Source organism: Micromys minutus, assembly GCF_963924665.1.
Source record: "Micromys minutus genome assembly, chromosome: 6".
NCBI classification, from domain to species: Eukaryota; Metazoa; Chordata; class Mammalia; order Rodentia; family Muridae; genus Micromys; species Micromys minutus.
The window spans coordinates 21,846,096-21,868,838 of record NC_137975.1 but is presented as its reverse complement, the minus strand read 5'-3'; the positions used below and the strand labels follow the sequence as shown (position 1 = coordinate 21,868,838).

General features: G+C 35.9%; 1 protein-coding gene across 1 annotated transcript in view; it reads right to left on the bottom strand.

The window, feature by feature from the left end:
- Positions 1–22,743, bottom strand: part of THSD7B (thrombospondin type 1 domain containing 7B) — a gene marked incomplete at both ends in the record, with an annotated part of 731,038 nt that overhangs the window by 407,361 nt on the left and 300,934 nt on the right. The window contains one exon of the mRNA XM_080917661.1: positions 982–1,173. Coding sequence (XP_080773787.1) covers positions 982–1,173 — 192 coding nt within the window. The remainder of the gene's footprint in view (positions 1–981; positions 1,174–22,743) is intronic.

The window sequence follows — 22,743 nt, the reverse complement described above, 5'->3', positions numbered from 1 at the left end:
GCAAAAAGTGCAAAAAAGTCTCTGAAGTATTGATCTTTCCCTGCTCATTCACACTAGCATGTTTTATTCAGTAGGACAAATAACTCAGATGCATAGAGTCATTTTGTTAATTTTAGTCTAATTAGTACTAATCTCACACCCCCCCTCCGCTCATTCTAGAAAATCAAAGGCGGGATATATGAAAGCAGTTGCACTTTAAAGTAACAAAATTTTTCCTTTTCTATGACCCTGGCCCTATTTCTCATGATCACAGTACTAAAATCTTGCTTAAGATGCTGCTCACAGCAGGGGTAGCACTGTCCTGCTGTTCTAATGGAGCCAAAGACTGATGAGGCAGACAAGGACATGAAAGGGATAACATGTGTATCTGGGGATGGAGTCTGTTGCTGGGAATCATGGGAGCTGCTATTCCTTTAACTTGTTCTGCAGTCACTATCCATATCCCCACAATACCTTTTACCTATTTCAAAGTTATTTTTGTGGCTCTCATGTTCCCTCCCTGGCCCTTGACACTAGGTGTTCAGGAAAAGGAAACCAGGACACAGATCGGTCCCTTACAGATGTTACTGGCACATCTTGGTGGAAAGTTAGGTCTCTTAACTCCTGCTTTGGAATACTTTATATTACATAGATCCAACCATGCTTCCAATTGCTCAAGATACCTGAGCCTGAATGTATGACCATACTTTGTTCCCTTCTCTAAGAAGTAGAATGAACAAAACATGCAATCCATTAGACTAGGTCATATGAGAGTTTGGACTAAAGCAATCCATGTGGAATGGTGAGCCCAGCATAGATAAAATAGAGGACTTACAAAAAAGAAAGTATGTGTGGATATGAAATGGTTAAAGCACATTTAACAAACTGAGATATAATCTAAACCTATTTCCATGCAAGGCAAGAATGTCTCAGTTACTTATAATAAATATAATAAATAAAAAAAAAAAAACGTACAGGTGAAGCAATGAACCTGCTACTCACCTTCTCCAGCCAAAGCCAGGATAGAACGGGACCTGGTTTGTTTCCCGTCTGAATTTTTATTTGAACATGACTGGGAGCAGGATGACCACACCGTCCACTCGCTCACTACGCAGTCCATTCGGCAGGGAATTTCACAAGCCATCCTTTCAGGAGGAGGAGGCACTGGACAGAGACCTCCTGATACTTCTTCTCCTGTAGGAAAAGAGTTAGAGATAGCAGTTGCTTAGTAATGAAAATCAAGGTCAGTCCAAGAAACTCACTGGTTCATCGCTTTCTCTATAATTCCACTGTATCTTGGAGGCCTTTAGCAGGTGTCCAAACCATGAAGTATAAATATGGATGTACCGTCAGCTATCTGTACTGTTTATGTCAAGAAAGATCTGCCACGAAGTAATGTGATGTTTTAAAAGGTAGATACCATGGCTGAACTCTCATTCTTCAGACTTCACAGAGACAAAGTTGGCTTCTTCTAGAAATAACTTAGCCATTGATGGCTGGAGCTATGCAGGACTGACATGTTAATGGTGGGCACATGGAACAAGTGTTCATTCATCTTCAGAGTGGAAACCAGAGGGCTCTGAAGGTCACAAATGATGCTTATCGCCAAAATCCCCCTTCTAAATGAGACATTCACCATCCCCATTGTCTTTCCAGTGCTGTCTCTCAATACTGCCTAACATACATTATCACGTGATCTTTGTCTCCTTTGTGGGGAAAGGAATACATTATCTAACCCCAATGGAAAGGGCTGTGGTTGAAATTACAGCCTACCTAGAGAGACGCTAAAGCCAGTCTGAGGGTTGAAATCACAGAATATATTGAAATAGATAATTGCTGTACTTAAAACCAGAGTAAAAAATACGACACATATCAAGATTACCAATTTTGTTATTGACACAGGGCCTTTGCTGTCCATTTATAAAAAACACAGCCCTTTGACATCACACATCCTGCTATGATTTTTGTAAGTTTTAAAAGGAGGCAGGGCAGATTTTAACAAGGAGCAGATGGTAAGACTAATGGGATCATTTTTAAGATACTTTTTATATCTCATGAGATAGCAATGGTTTCTTGAAAAAAACACTTTGGGGTTGTTTATCATTATGACAAATTCCTTAGATATAATAATTTGATTTTTCTCCCTTGGTCTATTCACAGTGTCCTCATACACAGAGGACATGATGAATAAAGGCACCATTTATTATTTGAAATAACAACATAAAATGTGGGATGACAGCTATGGGATACAGACAGTTTGAGTGACTTCACAGTTTGGAATTTTCCTGTCATGATCAGTCTGACATGAAAGTAACTGCCAAGAAGATGAGTATTTATTGAGTACCTCCTTGGTGCAGACAGTGTATTTTGCATATATTATACACTTATTCATCAGCCCTTAGGAGAAGCTCATTGGGGTCAGAATGCTCTGTCTCAGCTCACAGATAATGAGTCTGAGGGTGAGAGTGGAAAACTGGCTCATGGTTATCCAGGGAGCAGTTGGGTATCACAGCTAACCCTCCTGATTCCTGAACTTCCTTTATCCCATTACCCATGCCATGGCTAATCCCCCGGAGATGGATATTCTGTTCAGAGGAAGTAAATAAAACAAGCTGACAGTCAGCCAGTCTGCCTGAAGGAAAAGACAGTATGCTGTGAATATCTGCATTCATATTTGTAAATGAGGCCAGGCTCATTGCCCTTGAGGTACAAATAAAATTTTTCAAGCATATTATGAGAAGTAATAGAGACTCCAGCAGATAATCAAGCTGAAAGCTCAGTTCCAATCATTCTCCTTTCAGTCTCAATCTATTTTCAGGGTGAGTCCACACAGTGTGCCCTCCCCCTCCACACACACACACACACACACACACACACACAGAGGAAGTCATTTAGGGGTATCTCATTCCCACATGAGGAAGCCAGCAAGCAGGGGTTGAGGTGGGGGAACAAAAAAAAAAAAAAAAAGAAAAGAAAAAAGAAAAAGAAAAAAAAAAATCAACAACCAACCTACATCTAATCAAAATTTAATTCCCACTCTTGTGAATATGATTAGCATAATTTTAACACAAAGCACTCTAAAGTAAAGGTTTGCAAAGAACATTTCCCGGAATAAGAGATTCTCAGAAATCTTACAGGAAGTGGAAGGGGTATACAGCACACTGGGAACTACTGTGGTAAACATAAGCCATGCTGTTGGAACTGACTAATTTAACAGGATATTGGCTATGTGAGTGAACAACAGATATTTCTGGGGAAATAAATGAGATAGAGGGTTCGTCTTCAACCATTCATCAATGGCCAACAACCTCTTTTTTAAGGGATGTCACTCTACCACAAATAGCAACCTTTTCTCTATGCTCTAAAGAAACCTGCCTTATATTAAAGAATTATAAAATTGGATATTACTTAAGGAGTGGAAACCATGTGCACTGACTGCAAGGGGCTAAAATCAGAGGTTCAGTGTACTGATGCTTCTCAGAGTTCATGTACATTATCCAGGTGAGCTACAGACATGCAAAATTAAACTGAGTCCAAAAATGAGTAGCACAAATCTGACACAGACAGAAAATACATTGGGATCCTCCCCAGGAAACCTGTTGAAGTTAGTAAGTGTCATGATACACTTTAGAGAACGCAAAGATAGCCTGAGATCAATGCCAATGGGGGGAACATGTCTCAGCCTGGGGGCGGGGGAGGGTGGCACTCCTAAAGGCTTGGAGTCAGGAAAATAAAGTAATACGGAAGGAAGACAATGCTGATCGTCCCATAAGGCTAGAACCACCGGGGAGTTACAAAACGTTGAGTTCTAATGGATAATGAAAATGTGAAAATAAGTTATTGTTGACCTTCTTTTTTTTAATTGAACAACTTTATTTTAAAAAACTAAGATAAATGTACAGATTTTAAGCATTTTTCATAAAAGTATATGAATACATATTTGTCAGTACTTGAATTTTTTAAATATCGTTGATCCTCTTTCTCTATGCTCCCAATAACTCCACCTTCTCAAGAGCAATTTTTTACCTCCTCTAGAGGCACCACACACTCATGCCTCTCAGCACTGACTGGCTTTTCAAACAAAGGTGCCTCACAAACTGATGTACCTATTACAACTGCAGAGCAATGGCAATATACCCAGAAGCGTTCAGTAGTTTGTCCTTGCAGGTTAATGCAGGACTATGGACAAACAGATCAGAGTAGCTTTAAGGAAAGCAAACTGGTAGTCATATGCAGTGTAAGAAATCACACTGAAGATAAGTTACAAAGGGCATTCTAGCAGCAGGGTGCCCAGCTAGTCAGGGGAGTGCTGGGATGTGGATTGTAGTTACCAGCACTTATCCTCTAAGAAGATCATTTAGAATGTTTTACTTTCTGTTATCTCATTGTAGTAATGAAATAAGAACATCATCTTTTGAAGAAAGCCCAGGGATAAAGAATTACCTAGACAACAAACACAAAAAGTAATATAACACATGACAGGCTAAGGAACCAAACAAGATATTGTTTGCAAAATGGTACACACTTGCACGGGCATGCACGTGCACACATACACACATGGACTCACACAGACCTACACACTCACATACCAACCCATAGACTAAAGGTCTAAATCCCAGATTTTGTGCTGTAACCATAGAACATATTACCTTTATCCTTCTTTGGGACACACATCAATTTCTATGTAGGCTCTCATGAATGACATATATATATATATATATTTATATATATATAAAATCATATATATATATATATATAAAATCATATATAAATATATATAAAATCATCTAACCCATTTTATTGATACAATGAACTAATAAAGCCTTCAAAATCCCACTCAAGCATCTAATCATGAATACCTGGCCCCATCTAGGCTTCTGTGCTTATGTCCCAATTGTATGTATCAAGCCACAGATAGGAAGTATCAATAAGTTTTCTTGCTTATTTTCTTTTGGATGGATCAATAAAATCAACTGACTATAGGTACATGCAGAAAACACAACAACATATGGAAGAAGAGTTAACCCATTTTTGGTGATTATTGACAAGCTCAGGTAATTTAAAATTCTAATAAAACAGATGTATGTTAAAGCAACATTGAACGCGCCTTCTCTGGAGATAAAACCTTATTCCTGGCCATCACCAAAATCCTGGAATCAATGCTGAGTGAACAAGACTGCATGGTTGACTTCTGAGTGGGTTGACAAATCCACTGAGATGATGGGATTCCTCTGATCTCATAAACAATGAAATATTCAATATGGTGAAATTATAGAACACAAAGTATTTTAAACAAATGATCTCTTATTCCTTAGAGCATTCACAGTTATATAACATTTCAAATACTTTCATTACTTCAAACTTAAGGCAGGTTTTCAGTAATCTCACTGTTGTCCTTTCTCTTCACCCCAAAAAACTAAATAAATTATTGAAATCAAACATTGGCTGCGGAACATGTCAATATACTTAAGAATCTTTCTTGTGCACTGCCATTGAATGACACCACCGATTCTTTTTATTTTTAATTATTACTTTGGTACTTATTCTTGCTAAGTTGCTCAGACTGGATTCTAACTTGGTGCCCTCTTTCCTCAATTTCCTGAATTGCTTAGATTGCAGATATCCATAACAAACCCTGGATCCAGCATTAGGTATTAAATAAGGTTTTTATTTTTCAAGTTTCAGTATGACTAGCTAATGATAAACTACAAGTAATTTACAGTAGGTTTGTTATGGCCACCAAGCAAGAAACTATTGTAAACTGAATAGTTGAATAGTTGTCAGTGATTGGCCTTTTCCCATCAGATAAATACACTTAGCACATACATAGGGTCTATTCAATTCCTATGTCATGATTCTATTACCCAATTTTTAAAATAAATATTTATGCAACATAGCACAAAATTCTCAGTTTCTCCACATGGATTACAAGCATTCAAAGCAAAAAAAAAAAAAAAAAAAAAAAAAATGAAAGCAAAAGAAAAGGGAAAGACATAAAATACCCACATAAAATATGTAGTATGGTTTGAAACACAGTCAGACATTTGATTATTATGTCAAAATTAAGCTTCTTAGTCTTCCAGAAATGATGTCAACTGGCTACTTGATTGATATTTCTACTTGTATGTTACTGTACCATCTATAAAATATATAGAAGCCATTATCAAAAACACTCTACATGTCATAAAACTTTATGACCTATTTAAATCTCAGAAAAGAATGCCAATAAATGCTGATTAAATGCTTGCCAACAGTGGAGTAAGCAATCTGCAGACATTTCAGAACAAATTAAGTAGACTACATCAGTGTTTAATTCCATATTTTAAATCTAAATGTTACCTCCCAAGAAGCAAGTAGCCTCTAGACCATTTCTAGAACATAATTCTAATCAAATAAAGACATACTTATATTCAGTGCAGTAAAGTATGGAGCCAAGACTCAGGAAGAAGCAGATCTCATTTGCAACATTCTAAAACTGTCATCACTGTGACTGCAGCTTCTACTTGCTTATTTCAGAAGTTAACATATGTGTACCTAGTACATACACAGGGAGAGGAAGAAACTTGATGGTGTTATACTATTAGTAATAGTAATAAATAGTAACAGTAATAATGTCAGTGTCAAGAAATGTGTGGAACCTAGCAATAGATCTAAAATTTAAGCAAGTTTATAGTGAGCTAAGCAGGCCATTCCTATTACCAGTACTGCTGAATTGACTATCCACATTAACATTATTTGCTTAGTTGGCACTATCACTAGACCCGGAACATAAAGATGATTAAAATCTTGATTTTTAAAAAGTTACACCTCATGTCTATGCTAAGTCTTTAATCAGATCTTCAAGACATCGCAGGATATGGTTTTATCCATTCTGCTGCGATGTCTCCTGGCTCTCATTACAGTCTGTTTATGACCATCAGTTTGGGTTCCTTCAAGTTAGGCTGATCTGTTTGTTCATAGACCTGCATTAGCCAGCAAGGACAAACTACTGAATGCTGCTGGGTATATTTTTCTGGACCTGCTCCAGACACAACTTGTGTCTTTCTCCTTATATTCTTTTAGTTGAAAAGCAGTCACAGGGAAGGGAGTCTGTGGAATTCATTGTTAGGTCATTGGTTATGTGATTACAGGAGACACTGGGCTCAGCAAAGGAGAATGCCTTCATTACCTGGTCCATGTAGAGTGGAATGCACAGGACAGTCATTTCAAAAGAACAAAAAAGTAAGCTTCCTAAAAGAAAGCAAGGTTGACAGGTAGAAAGGTAGAGCCGAGTCCACTGGAAGCTCATGAGCAGTCAACAAAATACTAAAACATATGAGGCAAAGGATGCCACAAAAATCATGGGAGAAATAGGAGATTAGTATGTTCACAAATGAAACTACAATCACTGATGTTTAGAGAGAGAACAAAGTAAAAAATAGATCCAGATGATGCCTCGAAAAAAAATGCCAAAAAAAATACTTCAGGAAAGGCAAAATAGTTAACAAACCAAAAAACATTTTCAAGGTAAGTGTGTTTATGAAGGCCAGGAATACCTAAAAGTTATCTCTGAAGCAGACACGATGCTCCTCTGAAACTTTTCTACTTGAGCAAAAGTCTTGATGATCGCAGTATTATCAAGACAGCGGCCAATACTATACACAGGGTCATCATGTGATCAGCTGCCTCCCCAACCCCAGGCCTTCATAAAAGAAAGAATACCCATGGTGCTTAGTACATGCCAGCTCCCAGTGGCCTACAGAACACATGCATTTCAGATTTACAGCGGGGGAGCTATGGAGCTGCTCTATGTGTTAAGGGCCTGCACTGCTCTTGCAGAGGAGTGGTACTGTGTTCAGTTCCCAGCATCCAAAGTAGGTGACTCACAATCGCATATAACTCTATCTCAGGGGAGTATTTTATAACACTGCTGCACTCCACCCACACATCCACACACACCCACACACACTCACACCGCCACACACACCCACACACACTCACACCGCCACATGCTCTCTCTACCCCTACCCCAACACTATGCATGCACACATCATTTAAAAGTAATAGCAATAGATCTTCAGAGTTCAAAAAAATTCTACCAGACAGTAGCTCAGCTCCACAGATGATAATCTCTACTTTTGGACAGGCTCAATAACTTTACAAGGACAAATGGAAGCTCAGTAAGAGAGCTGGAGACTGAGTCTAGAAAGATAAGCTCCGGAGTTCATGTCTGAGTCAGGATGCTCCATTATCCTCCATGTTCTGTTGGTGTCTTTGCCTGCTCTTTCCTCTCAGGACACTGAGCATACCTGACTTCCAGTCTCATAGGCTAAGTGTAGTGGGAGTCCTTTGTAAGCACTGCCACATTAAAAACTTTATGATGTTTGAATTATGATGAGAGGAGCTTGGTTCAAGGAGCAAACCATGATTATTCTGTAGCATGATGTCCTTGTGCTGAACAGTCCACGTCCTTGGGAGAAAAATCTCTCTCTCTCTCTCTCTCTCTCTCTCTCTCTCTCTCTTTCTCTTTCTCTCTCTCTCTCTCTCTCTCTCTCTCTCTCTCTCTCTCTCTCTCTCTCTCTCTCTCTCTCCCTCTCTGTCTGTCTCTGTCTCTCTGTCTGTCTCTCTCTCTCTCTCTGTGTGCATGTGAAATGTTGACAATGTCACACTATTACTTTAATTAGGAAGAAAATAGTAACTTTCACAAAATTTAATTGTTTCATTAAGCTCACAGCTTCCAATGTGGTCAGAGTGAGCATTCTATTCCATGACATTTAGCACTTTGTTGAAAGACTGAATCTTTTGGAGTTAATGCAGATTTATTTCAAAACCAAACCAAACCGAACAAAAAAAGTACTCTATTTCTTTTGATCTATTCAAGTCTCAAAGAAAAGTGTCACCATTGGCTTTTCTGGAGAATGAGTGATGTCTATCAAATTCATCTTTGTGTGCATTGGAAGCAAACCTGCAGCCATGCTGTGACAGTTTCAGATTTCTGGTCCATACACTTCATACATAGCTACATCCAACTCTGAGCAAGTTCCTGTTTCCTAACCAGTCAGCACATAGGGCTTTGGAGTATAAATCACACAGGGCAAGTAGCTGTCAGTGGAACCTGTTTGTGCATAAATACTCTGCTTTTGCTTACATTTTCTTATAGTGAACTCGATAGACACAATGGCAGAGACACATTTTCTTTCTTCTCTGTATCTCCCCAAGTGATTTTCTCCTAACCCAGGCAACATCACACTAGAGATTATGGTCTACGCTGACATTCTGAGACCTACAATTTTTCTTTCTTATGTGAAAGATCTAGTTCTCTGACTTATTTAATCCCTTTTTTCTATCTTTATATGTAAGATAAGGGTCTGGATTTCATTTTTCTTCACTGAAAATATTAAATTACAAGATCTCTGAAGTTGAGCCTGGTGCTGTTACACACTCCTGAAACTCTATTACACAAGCAGCAGAGGCAGGAGGATCTTGATTTCAAAGTCAGCATGGGCTACAAAAGGCTATTGTTTGATATATAGTGATGTTCTATCTCAATAAAACAATACATATCCCACCTTTTCTAAATGCAATGAATAGTTTAACATGGGGGTTATATTGTTCAAAGAGCACAGAACACCATGTAGAATGTCTCATTACTGTTTGATGTTGAAGCCAAGTTTCTTTTTTTTTTTACAACAGAATAATTTGATTCATAACTAAGAAGAATAAAACAATAAGTATCCATCCTTTAAACACAGTAAGTCTGTCTTTAACTCACAGGCCATACGAAGCTGAAGAAAAACAAAAAAGGCCAAAAAAAAAAAAAAAAGAAAAAAGAAAAAAAATAAAGAAAGCCTCAGTCCTTCTTAGGAAAAAAATATATAGCAATATATAGCACCCTCTCAGAGTGTGGTACACCTGGACCTTAAATCACACTCTTAAATAATCCAAGAGCTAAGAATATAGCCTTGTGGCAATTTTTGGTATTCAAAGATCATTATACTTAATCTATACTCACCAAGAAAACTGTTTCCATGTAACATTCTATCCTACATGTACTTTATGCTTATAGTAACTAGTGGGATTTCAATGCATGCTATCAAACCTCTAAATGAATTAAGTACTGATAAAAAATATTCATATAATGTCATGCTAAAATGCCTTTAAAATCTGCATATTTATTCCTCTTTTTTCAAATAAAGTTGTTAGAGAGAGAGAAAAAAACAATGTTGGAGGAAAGGGAGAAGTGGTATAATCATATTTTAATTAAGAAGTTAATTTAAAATGAGCAGAGAAATATAAAACTAAAAAGTATTTATTTTATCTTTTTTACTTGTGTGTGTGTGTGTGTGTGTGTGTGTGTGTGTGTGTGTGAGTGAGTGTGTGTTAACATATTGAGGCAGAGTGCCATGGAACCCAGACTAGCCTCAAACTCATTAGGATAGCCTTGAACTCCTGATCGTCCTGTTTCTACCTGTCAATTTATTGGATGGCAAACGTGTGTCATCTAACTAGGAGAAATGACATTTGGTCAGATTGTCTTTGGCACTCACCAACCCATGACCTTGAAAACTTACATTTGTTCAGGCCCCAAGCATGAGCAATGAATGCAGAGAGGGACTGAATGTCATCACTGGTTATATTATTTGGGCTGGTGATTGATCAAAAAGCTAATACAAAGGAATACTTGGAAAATTGCAAACTACAATTTATATATAATGTGGCTTTTTTATTATGGATGAAAATGAGAAAAATGGGCATTCCAAATAGAAAAATGGTTCAGGTGAAAGATATTCATCCCAATTTTGTCCAAGGTGGGAAACTACCGGAGAATTGCAATTATTTTGAAAACATGAGTAATAGCCAGTTAGCAAGCTGTGTGGAAAGGACTAGACTAGTTTCAACAAGAGGTTTCCCTTTAGAAAGCACTCAGGTTGCCTGAAATTTTTTTAATGCTGAGAAATCAATACATTTAAGTTAGAGCAGACAAGTCAATAGAGTAAACTGATACCATGTCAGTGATGAATAATCATACCTTCTGTAATTAACTTTTAGGAACATAATTAAATGCCCATACATGGAAAATATATCACAATTTAATTGCACAATCAAGAGGTTGTCAATTTCTCTAAATAACACCAATGGCAAAGAGCATTCCCCACCACACCATTGATTACTTTCCTATGAATAATCTAAAAATGGGAAGGAAAAGGGGTATAAACTTCATGAAGTAATTATGAGATTTTTACCCCCATTATTTATTATTTATTACCCATAACTTTTTAGACTATCAGTAATAAATTCCCTTTTTGAGTTATATAGGTCTTACATGGTTTATAAAGTGAATCAGGCAGTATAGACCATGAGATGAACAACTCTGTCAAAACAAATACATGCAAGCATGTACACACACACACACATGTATACACTCACAACACACACACACACACACACACACACACACACACACACACACACACACACCTACCAGCTCTACTCCCTTCTCGGTCTTAACTCTAGGCAATAACTGATCTTCTTTCTGTCCCTTTCATTTTCCTTGTGCCCCGAGAATGTCACGCAAATAAAATTATGCAGCCTGCATCCCTGAGGTCCTACTTCTTGTGCTCAACCAAGTGCACATGGGTTCATCTGCTCTGCCCCCCATCAATAATTCATCCCCTTGGCTGCTGAGTGGTGCTGGCTGCTTTATGGATGTAGCATATTTTGTTTACCCTCTTGCCTGCTGAAAGACATTGGGTTATAGTCTGGTTTCTATAATTACTCGCTGCTGAACAGGTTTATTTTTTGAGTGAATATAAATTTTTACATCCCTTGGGAAAACAATTAAGGGAGGAAAAAGCTTACTATTGATTTATAAGGGATTGACAAACTGTTCCAAAGGCTTGTGCGATGTTACCTGGCCTTGAAGAGATGGTCAGAAGGCCTAGTTGCTCGTTGCCCACAGCAGCATTTGCTATATGACCTGATACATGGTTGTTCTTTTTTATTGCCTTCTTAGGGGTATAGTGATAGCATACTGCACTGCCCTGTAACATTCACTTCTCTAATAGCTTATGAGCTTAGATATCTTTTGATGTGTTCCTTCCTCTTCAATCAGAACTTCTTGAATGGTAAAATACCTTTGCAATCCGAATAACAGTTTTATTTAGACTTCTGGATTTTTTACTATTGTGTTATGGAAGTTCTCCCTACATTTAAGATAAACATACTTTGTTAAATATAATTTGCAAATATATTCTCAGTCTGTGGTTTTACTTTTCATTACTTATCTCCTGTAATACACACACACACACACACACACACACACATACACACAAACATACACACACACACACACACACACACACACACACACACACACACATATATATATATATATATATATATATATATATATATATATATGTAGCCAGAATATGTATATGGATGCATGTGTGTAGAGTAATACTCCATATTGTTATACCATGTGTATGTACAAATGTATGAACACATATGTGTCTATCTGAGTGTGGAAACCAGATGCTGACACTGGAAGACTGCCTTGGTCACTCTAAACCCTCTAAACTGTGGTCTTTGAGCCAGCATCTCTTGCTGAATCTGGAGATTCCTGACTTTGAAATACTAGACAGCAACATAACCATATGCATCACTCTATCACAGTATTCTGAGTGCTAAGATTATAGGTCTGTGCCATCATGCCCAGAGTTGCATGCAGTCTCTGGGATCTGAACTCATGTCTACAAAGCAGCAACTTTAAAAATTAAACAATCTTCCAAGACCACTGTAAAATATGAGAATTTTTTGCTAAAAAAATTTACATGTACATATTATGAGTTAGAATTTAATAATCTTGTATGAAAAAGAATCTGCAGATACTCTGGTTACACAACTAACACCAGTATTTACATGGGTTATTCAAACCTGATTTTTCCATGGCAAAAAAAAAAAAAAAAAAAAAAACCAACCAGTGGTTCAGAATCATGGATTCTGTAGCAAGAGTCTGTAATAAAAACTGTCTTCTGTTTATATGGACTTTGTTTAGTGCTCTTTTAATATAGCCTACCATGCCTATACAGAAGACTTTTCTTCTGACACCAGTCTTGTACAATGTTAGTTCCATAATAGGTCTCCATGAATTCTGGCTACAGTATTAGGAAGTAACAGGAAATCTATTGGTCTATTTCTAGTGTCTTTAAAGTGTTGTGTTCATTCCTTCAGGTCAAGATTGTAACTCCCAAATCACCTGGTAAACAATACACTGATGTGACTCTACAGTCAGATTTCTGACATCAAGTCCCTCCTCCCCCATTTTTTATTTATTTGCTGATTCTGTTTAACTTTTCTGTGACATAGCCTTCTCATCTTTCCATGAAGACAGGTTTAATAGAAAGACTGAGGCATAAATACTTATTTCAAAACCTTATACTCTTTGGTTACTATAAGAATCTAATAATTTGATATAAACACATACACACAAATACTAAGATGGAATCTTGTTACAGCATAATAATGAATAATATAAAGTACAACCTATTATTAATGTGTTTGAAATAGTGGATTATTTTATTCATATCTATTCCCATTCCTAAGCCTCCAGAAAGCTTTACTTGGAATAGAGTACATGAAGAGAAAGATAAGGTTGTCTTTTTTTGAACTGTTAGATTTTGTTTTGCAGGGGTAAATCATATACTGACTACATGCCTACCATTTCAGCAATCATAGTATTTACAGATTTATATACCACACATTTTAGAATGTATGATCAGTGTGCACAGTCCATTAGCTTCTAAGAGTTCTGCCTCTGAAGAATATCATAATACAGCATACAAAAGTCAGCCAATTTCACTGACTTTATAATTATTGGGTGTAGTGTTTTGTGTTCCTCTTTCAAAGTGTTTATGGTATTTATTTCCATATTTAGACCTTTAGCTATTAAATAGCTCCTATTCATTGTTGGAGAATATAGCAGGAAACTCACTCACTGCCAAGGAAGTACAGCAGAAACTATGAAGGAATAACACTTTTTGGCTTCCTTGCATATTCATGCCTACCTAGCTTACTTACACAGCCAAGAACAACCTTCCGAGGGAATGGTGCCACCCACAGTGGACTGGGACTTTCTATATCAATTCACAATCAAGACACTCTTCTGCAGATGACCTGTAGGGCTACCTGGTCTTCTTCAGTTGTGGGTTCTTCTTTCAGGTGTCTGTCAGCTTTGCCAGTTTGCCAGTTAAAGATAAGCAGGATGAAAATTCTCTCATAAAAGATGTTAGAAACTAAAGAAAGCCCTAAAATAATGAAAGTATAGTGCATTTTCCAGTTTGCTACATAAGATTACAACAGATATAGGTCATAATATCACAGAATGGAGGACACATACATGTGCAAACAGCCACTTTGTTCCACTATTTTTAAGAATTAAAGTTCAAACACTATACAGAAAATTAAGGTATTAGAAGCTTTGGTTCAGCTGTTAGTGAAATAATACAAGTGTAAAAATAACAACATCAAATAGAAACTGAGTAGATGACAATTGGAAAGAGGAATGGTCAAAGAATAAATATTGTATACACAATTCTAAAACCACATATCACAACCAGTAACAATTGGAAGTTGTACAAAAAGACATTTTTCCACTCTGAAAGCAATTACACATGGCAGAAAGCTAAAAATTTCTTCTGCAAAATTTTAAGTAGGAGATGTTTTTAGTATCCTATTAAAACTGATCATGATGCCATTTCCAATGAAAAGAATTCTAACTTGCAATAGCTCATTTGCCTCTCCCAAAATTAATCCTTAAAGTTACCAAGTTTGATATAGTTAACATCCCAGTCCATGTCAAACAATTCAGAAAAAAATATATTAAGTTTAAAATATAAATATTTTAGATATTACAAAATAAAAAGAGTAAATATAAATATACGTATTAAAACTCTCAACACTCTCCAACATTGCTGACTCCCTTCTTCATGTCATGATAGTGACATTTAATCCAAATGTCATGCTTGAAGGAACAAGAGATGAAGAACACAGACGTCTGTAATCTGTAGACTCAGAAATTCTTCACCAAGTCCAAAAAGAAAGCTGTTCTTATTTCAGGATTATTTTATTGGTATCTGTATTACTTAAAAGGTCAAGTCAACATTAATGCTATGCAGACAGTTATTGCCAGCAAGAACCACTTTCATTGGAAACAATTTGGGTATATTAGAACTCTCTTATCATTTCTTTCATTCCAATTTACCTACTGTCTTAAAGAAATAATTTTCTAATTCTTTTAGAAAAGTGGTTCTCGAAAATCAAAAATTGCCACAAGGCTATATTCTTAGCTTATGGAGGAAAACTTTGACTGCTTCCATGTTATATCCTGTTTATTCTACATGTACTTTATGCTTATGATAACTAGTAAGATATCAATGCATACTATCAAACCTTTAAAAGAATTAAGTACTGACAAAGATATATTCATATAGTTTTATGACAAAATGCTTTTAAAAATCTGTACATGTATCTCTCTTTTTAAAATAAAGTTGTAAGAAAAAAGTAAAATACACGGACAATAAAAAAATCATTTCATCAGAATACAACATTGAACTATAAGGACAAATATGGGAAACTTGTGTACCACAGCTTTATGAACAAGTATTCACATGAAAATATGAATTTCTGTTATTACCTAAATGCTTTATGGGATACTACTGAAGGGTATGAAACCACACACATGTATACAAGTCTTTGCAAGCATGTATATCTCAATAGATTAAGACCTTTTATTTTGGAGACAAAGAATTTAAACTGAGAAGAAATCCTAAGTGCTGATTTTACACTTTGTTCTTTACTTTCTTGTTATACTGTATGGTTTAATTTGATACATTGTAATTTTGGTTGATCCACAAATTCACCCTTTTCAATATTTCTAATGATTTTTTAGAAGAGTCCTGATCATGATGTAGGAGACTAGAGTGTTCGAAGTCCATGCCTGGGGTCTTTAACATTCTGCTTTGTCCCTGTGTTTGCTATAAATTGGTTTGATTGCTCAATACACAAGGGGGTTGCTTGGACTCAGGCTTGATACTTGGGTGGCACTTTTCAGGCATGGTTGGAACTTAAAAGGGCATCTGGTTCCTGGTAGGTTGTATGTGCTATAAACTGTGGTGATGGTTTCAGTCTACTAATTTGCTTCAGGTGTCAGGCTTCCTCCCTCTTCATTTCTTCATTGTTCATTACTTAGTGCACTGCTAAGAAAAGAACCTTTTTCACTTACTTGTTGGCTGACCTGAGGCAGACATTATGAAGAAAGGTACAAAATGAAAGTTTCCTGTTTATTTATTTATTTTTACAAATGAACTGGTCTCCAGTATATCCTATGGAGCTGCTTTGCAGGAGCATGTGCTTCCAAGAGGTATCACTAAAGGTCCAAACTTAGCAGCCTTGTGATGGTTTAAATACTTTTGGCCCGGGGAGTGGCACTATTGAGAAGTGTGGCTTTGTTGGACTAGGTGGGGCCTTGTTGGAGTAAGTGTGGGCTTGATGGATGAAATGTGTCACTGTGGGTGTGGGCATTAAGACCCTCATCCTAGCTCCCTGGAAGTCAATTTTCTCCTATCTGCTTTCAGATGAAGATGAAGAACTCTCAGCTCTTTGTTCACCATGCCTGGAGACTGCCATGCTCCCATCTTGTCAATAGACTGAATCTCTGAATCTGTAAGCAGTCCCAATTAAATCTTTCCATATAAGAGTTGCCTTGGTCATGGTGATTTTTCACAGCAACGACACCCTAACTAAGACAAGTGTGTGTGATGGATTCATGAGCATTACAACACTTGAGCTCTTATCCCACTCTATTTTCTTTATATTAAGATTGGCATTCGTTATACAGGATGAAACCAAACTCATTAAAATATCTTTGCTCTAAGAGAAGAAAAAAAAAAGGAAAGTGGTTCTCAACATGTGGATCACAAACTTTTTGGGGGTGTCAAATATCAGCCTGCATATCAAATATTTACATTACAATATAGAACTGTGTCAGAACGGTTGAAGTAGCAACCAATAATTCTATGGTTGGGGTCACCACAGTATGAACTGTATTAAAGGGTCACAGAATTAGGAAGATTGAGAACCACAGCTCTAAAATGATAAGCTAGTTAGTACTCATCTCATTAGTTGAGCATAGATTACTTTCTCAAATGGAACAAAAATATGGCCAAACATGAAAGTCATACAACACATAATATTACTGTAGCATTTGCCCTGACAGAAGAAGTGTATTATACACACTTCAAAATCACTGCTGCCTAGAGTAGCACCAGACTCATAGTAAGTATTTAATAAAAGCTAACTGAATCAAACTCGGTATGATCATGTTATGAAAATGATTCGGCATTCGAGATATTTCTTTGGACATGCAGAGAAAAAATCTAAACATAAAAATATTCAGTGTGTTACTTTATCTACATCTGTCATTCCTATATTGGCTACACCTTTAAGGCAAGTATTCCTGAGATTGAAGTCTAGATTGTTCATACTAATTGTGTGTCTATTGGCAAAGTAGGTCCTTTTTCTTAATTGCTGGTTTGATCATTGACATTGGCAAATGATGACTATATAACTGAACTTATGGGATGATTAAGTGAGAAAAAATTAAAGTAGAACTTGGCAAACATTCCATATGCATTAGTGGTGATAATGGTCGTGATGGTGACAATGTGTCTGCAAACCTTCTCTGTAACCTTTAGATTTCACAGAAGTTTATTGCAAATGCAATTAAGACTGTGAAAATCCTTCTTCCATTAAGGGTCAGGAATGAGGCTGGGAAATGATTGGCAGAGCCATAGGCACATGTGCAAAACTTGCTGAAGCACCATGTGACTTGTCAGTGTTCCAGCTCTGGATGCTTGGTTTATTGGTTCTACATTCTAATTTTGTTTGTAATACTGTTCCAGTGACATAGATTTCCTCAGGGGCACGGCAGAGAGAAAATACTGGATGGCAGAAGGGCTGTGTCTAAAGGACATATTTTCACGAAGGGCTCTTATTTAAATAATCAAAGATGACTAAAAATGGCAAGACAAAAAAACAGCAAAATTTTCACAGGTGATTAATTCCTACTCTAAAACTCTGGGATGCTGCTAGGAGGGGACTGACCATGGACAACCTATGGGAAAAACAGAGAGAGATCAAGCTGGACACACATGCAAATTAGAACCTTGATGTTGGCACCAGGTTGGTGTGCCTTTCCTATGCTGGTCTGTAAATCCCAGCCAACCTTAGAAACTTCACAAACTATTAACGCTTAACTATTAGCCCATTTTGAGCATGAAGCCAAAGCTAAGCTAACTCAAAGATCTTGCTGATATGCCAAGTCCAATCCATGGACATCTGGGCATCACAGGGTACTGTGTCCAACTTACAAATAATTATGTACAGTTTACTGCCAGGTTATGAGTGAAGGTCTTATCATTTTCTATCTATGAAATTTTTAGCAAGTGGAAAGGGAAATCTACTTAGCTTCTCTCATTTATTGCTTTTTCTAAAATCTCAAGTCTGTCAAGAATAATTTTGGTTCATTCTTCCAAACTGATATGTATAAATGGAAATGGGAAAAGTCCCAAAATAAAAAAAAAATAAGCCACAAAGTTAGAAAAAGCAATATTGTTTCTCTAACATAAGAAACGTTCTTCAGTTTGCTACACAATTCAGCCATTATAATAGAAGAAAATTTCTTGCCAACTGCTTTCGGCAGAATTTCTTATAACAATATGTGTAAGGAAATAAGTATGTAAACAGAGGAAAATATTAAAACTTTCAATGTTAATCTATATTTTAAAACCCTAGCCTATCTTGACAAACTTTCAAATACAGAATGCATGAAGTTCATAAAATATATATGAGTGTGATTATATTACGATTTCTAATTTACTTTCCCCCCTCACAAAATTCTGCCTTTGAATTCTTATTTATTATGGCTTTTATTCAATTGAGTACTCAGGCAGAAAATACAATAAAGCTTTGCTAATTTCATAAAATATTGAAACATTGACATTGCAAATAGAATTTCACTGTCTTTATGCACTTCTGGGTCTATCTCACAGGGTAATCTAAAAACCTATTTTAAAAACGCATAATTTCCTAGGCCTCTATTCAGAAAACATTACCTTCGCCATTTTATAAAAAAATATGTAAAAGACCATTTTCTAGTTGCTCTCAAGTAGTCAAACTTTAGTCTGTGATGATTAAGAAATCAAAGTAGAAAATAAATGTTGCTAACATATTGACATCAACCCCCAAATTGTATCTCCTGTCCTCTTGCAAGCTCTATATGGTCCATAAAGTCACTTCAACAGATAAAGGTTACTTTTAGATAACTATTGTTATAGATGAATATTTTAAAAAAAATCTTGTACAGTGCTTACATCTGAAATCGATAGGTCCCCTTGCACTGGTGAAGACACTGAGAATCCGTAAGTATACTCTCTGGCAAACATATATATGCACATTGCAAACTTAAGTAAGTCTATAAGAAGACTCTTGGAGATGAGTGAGTATTAGAGAATATACTGTGCATTACAAAAGCACTTTTGAAAGACTTGGGAAAGAACCACATGATCACCAGTATTAGTCTTCGGGAATAAGCTTTGCCTGTCAAACACTGTGATGTTGTTTTGGGTAATAATCTACAGGGTTAATTTTTCTCTCATGAGCTACCTCTTTCTCTTGATCAGCTCACTTTAGAAACTAATCTGTCCCATTTTTAGCTTGGCATAGGAAAATTTACTTTAAGATGTCCAGGTCTTTATACTCTTAATCCAAGGTATAATTTTTTTTGATTTGTTGTATTTATTGAAACCCATCTTAGAGATAATCATGTGACTTTATACTTTTTATATAAGCATTTTATTATTGAAAATTTTATGCATACATAGTATATGTTCTGGTTAAATCCACACACCATTTCCCACCCTACTTTTTAAAAATCTATCCCCTCCACACTTTCATTCTCAACTATATGATCTTTTAAGTCCACTGATTTCACTTAATGTTCACTATACATGCAATGGTGTGGAACTCTCTCAGAGCCCATACCCGTAAGCAAAATGACTATCCCTCCTCCAGCAGTTATCAATGGACACTAACCTATGAAGCTAGAGTAGAACTTAGTGAGCTCCTCCCCACTCCATACTGGGATCTTTGGCTGGCTTGATCTTGTGCAAGTCTTTTGCATGCAGTGACAATTTCTATAAATTCATGCATGCAGCAATAGTGTCATATCTGGCAAATACTGTTTTGCTACAGAAATCTACTCTTTTTTAAAATAGTTTTGAGAGAGAGAGAGAGAGAGAGAGAGAGAGAGAGAGAGAGAGAGAGAGAGAGAGAGAGAGAGAGAGAGAGAGAGAGAGAGAATATTGTGGGAAAATGAGATAAGATAGATGTCCCATTCTAACCCAAAAACTCCAATTTCTCATTTTCTACACAATGACCAGATTTATTCTTTGTCTTAGTCATTATGTAGTGAAAAAAAGGAGCTTCTCTAATAAGGGTTGATAGACACTATTTATAGGTATAAAGGTATGAATATATGGAGTAGCCTATGAATGTGTGGATGTGTTCCTTGACATGCTTTAGCATCAGCTAGCTATGAGAATACTGAAAAGAACAGAAAAACTCTCTGCTTCACTACTTAAATATTCTTTAGTATCAGTAAGCAATTATATATCAAATGCAATTATATTTGATGGTCTGCTTATATATAAAATTGTTTATCGTATTTCACAACACTAAATACACCATATTATATTTTATATTATATAATAAACTATTAACATATACTAATATTGGTTACTGTGTTGAATATCTTATATGTTTTATAGATTAGTGTAATAGTTGAAATAATTGTAAACTATGAAATATATGTTACAATATATGCTATTTTATAGTATAGTACATCATCAACACAATAATATATAGGATTAGTATATATAAATGAGTATATTAAATATCTATAGTATTTACATAGACTAGCATATGCATTTACTATATGCCCAATATAAATGATTATTCTAATAATATTCAAGTTGGGGAAAGAGATAGTGATATATAATACAAAATTATTGAAGATATGTTATGATAAATCCATATCACTCTATCATTTTTCTAGCTACTTACCTATCAATAATCTATCAGTAAAATATCCACTCAGAAAATATAGCAACATAAAATATGGAGGCCAAAGAATGCACACTTGAATGATCAAAGAATGCTAATATCCCTTGATACATTTTAAATGACTTCATAATCTCTTTCAAATCTCGGTTTTCAAAAAATAAAACACATCAGACATATTTCTCTATCATGTTGCTTAGCACAGACCTTAAATTACAAAGTGTAACATGATTTCTGCTTCAGAGATGCTGTGAACTCAGAACTAAGCCTGAAACTCATTCTTGTCCTTGAGCTTGATTGGGAGTTTGGGTATCCAGGGAAGGACTTTGCTTCACATTTAGACCACTGGACCAAAACTTCATATCTACTGTTCTTCTCCCAGCTTGACTTCTTATCCTGCCTTAGTTTTGTCCCTGTAGTTATCCTCAAGATTGTGTAACTTCCTACATATTAAACATGCTTACTCCTCAACTCAAATGCTACATATTCATTATTGACTAAGGGCTGCCTTAAGCGATGAAGTTTATGAACAGGATAAAAATAATATTCTTTGTATACTAAAGAAAATTCCAGGTTAGAGATAAAACCTGCCTTCCAGTACAATTGCCTTCTCAGTTTTTAGTACTATTTAGAAATCCACTTGCTCTCAATCTAGATCATATTTTAGCTAGTTTTAAAATCATTCTACATATCATTTTTCTTGAGCACATTTTCAATTACCAAGTCTGATGTAAAGCTTGAGAAGTCAAATTAGGCTTTGAATAATTTTTAAGCATTCTCAAATCTTGCCAGTATTGGTTAAATATTTCTTATGAATACTTCTCAGGTATTTGGCCACAGAGACTATTCTATACTATTGAAGTTGGCTCTAAAGTTAAGTTAATAAAAATTTTATTTACATTAGTCATCACAAAATAAATTCATCATCAACAATAACAAAATAAGAATGGTATCTGTAAAAACAAACATAAGATAAAAACTGGAAAGAATAATGGGGTAGCCCATGCTGAAGTAACATAGTTTTAGAAAAACTATAGCATATATAGATAGTTAATAAAATAAATATTAACTTATTTGTGTTTGTCTGCTTACTAGTTTATTTGGTAGCATTAAAGGTTGAACCTAGGACTACCATGCATTCTAAGCAAGCCTTCGACATTGCAGCTGTATCTGTGACCATAAAATAAATTTATTTTCAGCTACTTGAATGGAAATAAGACTATTTTTCCTGTTTTTGAAAATAGCTTACATAATACATCCTGATTACTGTTACTCTTTTTTTTACTCCTCCCACTTCTTCTCTCCTCCCAGTCAATCTGGATTCACCTTCTTCTGTCACTCATTAGAAAATAAACAGGCTTCTATGGGGTACTAGGATAAAATATAATAAGATGAAACAAAACTGATACCTCTGAGTTCTACTAAACAAACCCACAAAAGGAAAAGAGCCCAAGAAAAGGCACAAGAAACAGAGATCCACTCATCCTATACCCAGAAGTTTCATGAGAACACTAAACTGGAAGCGATAATATAAACCTAAAAATCTGTAGAGAAAAAATACATAAATAAAATAATCAAAATAAAATTAAGATAGAATTAAATCAGCAA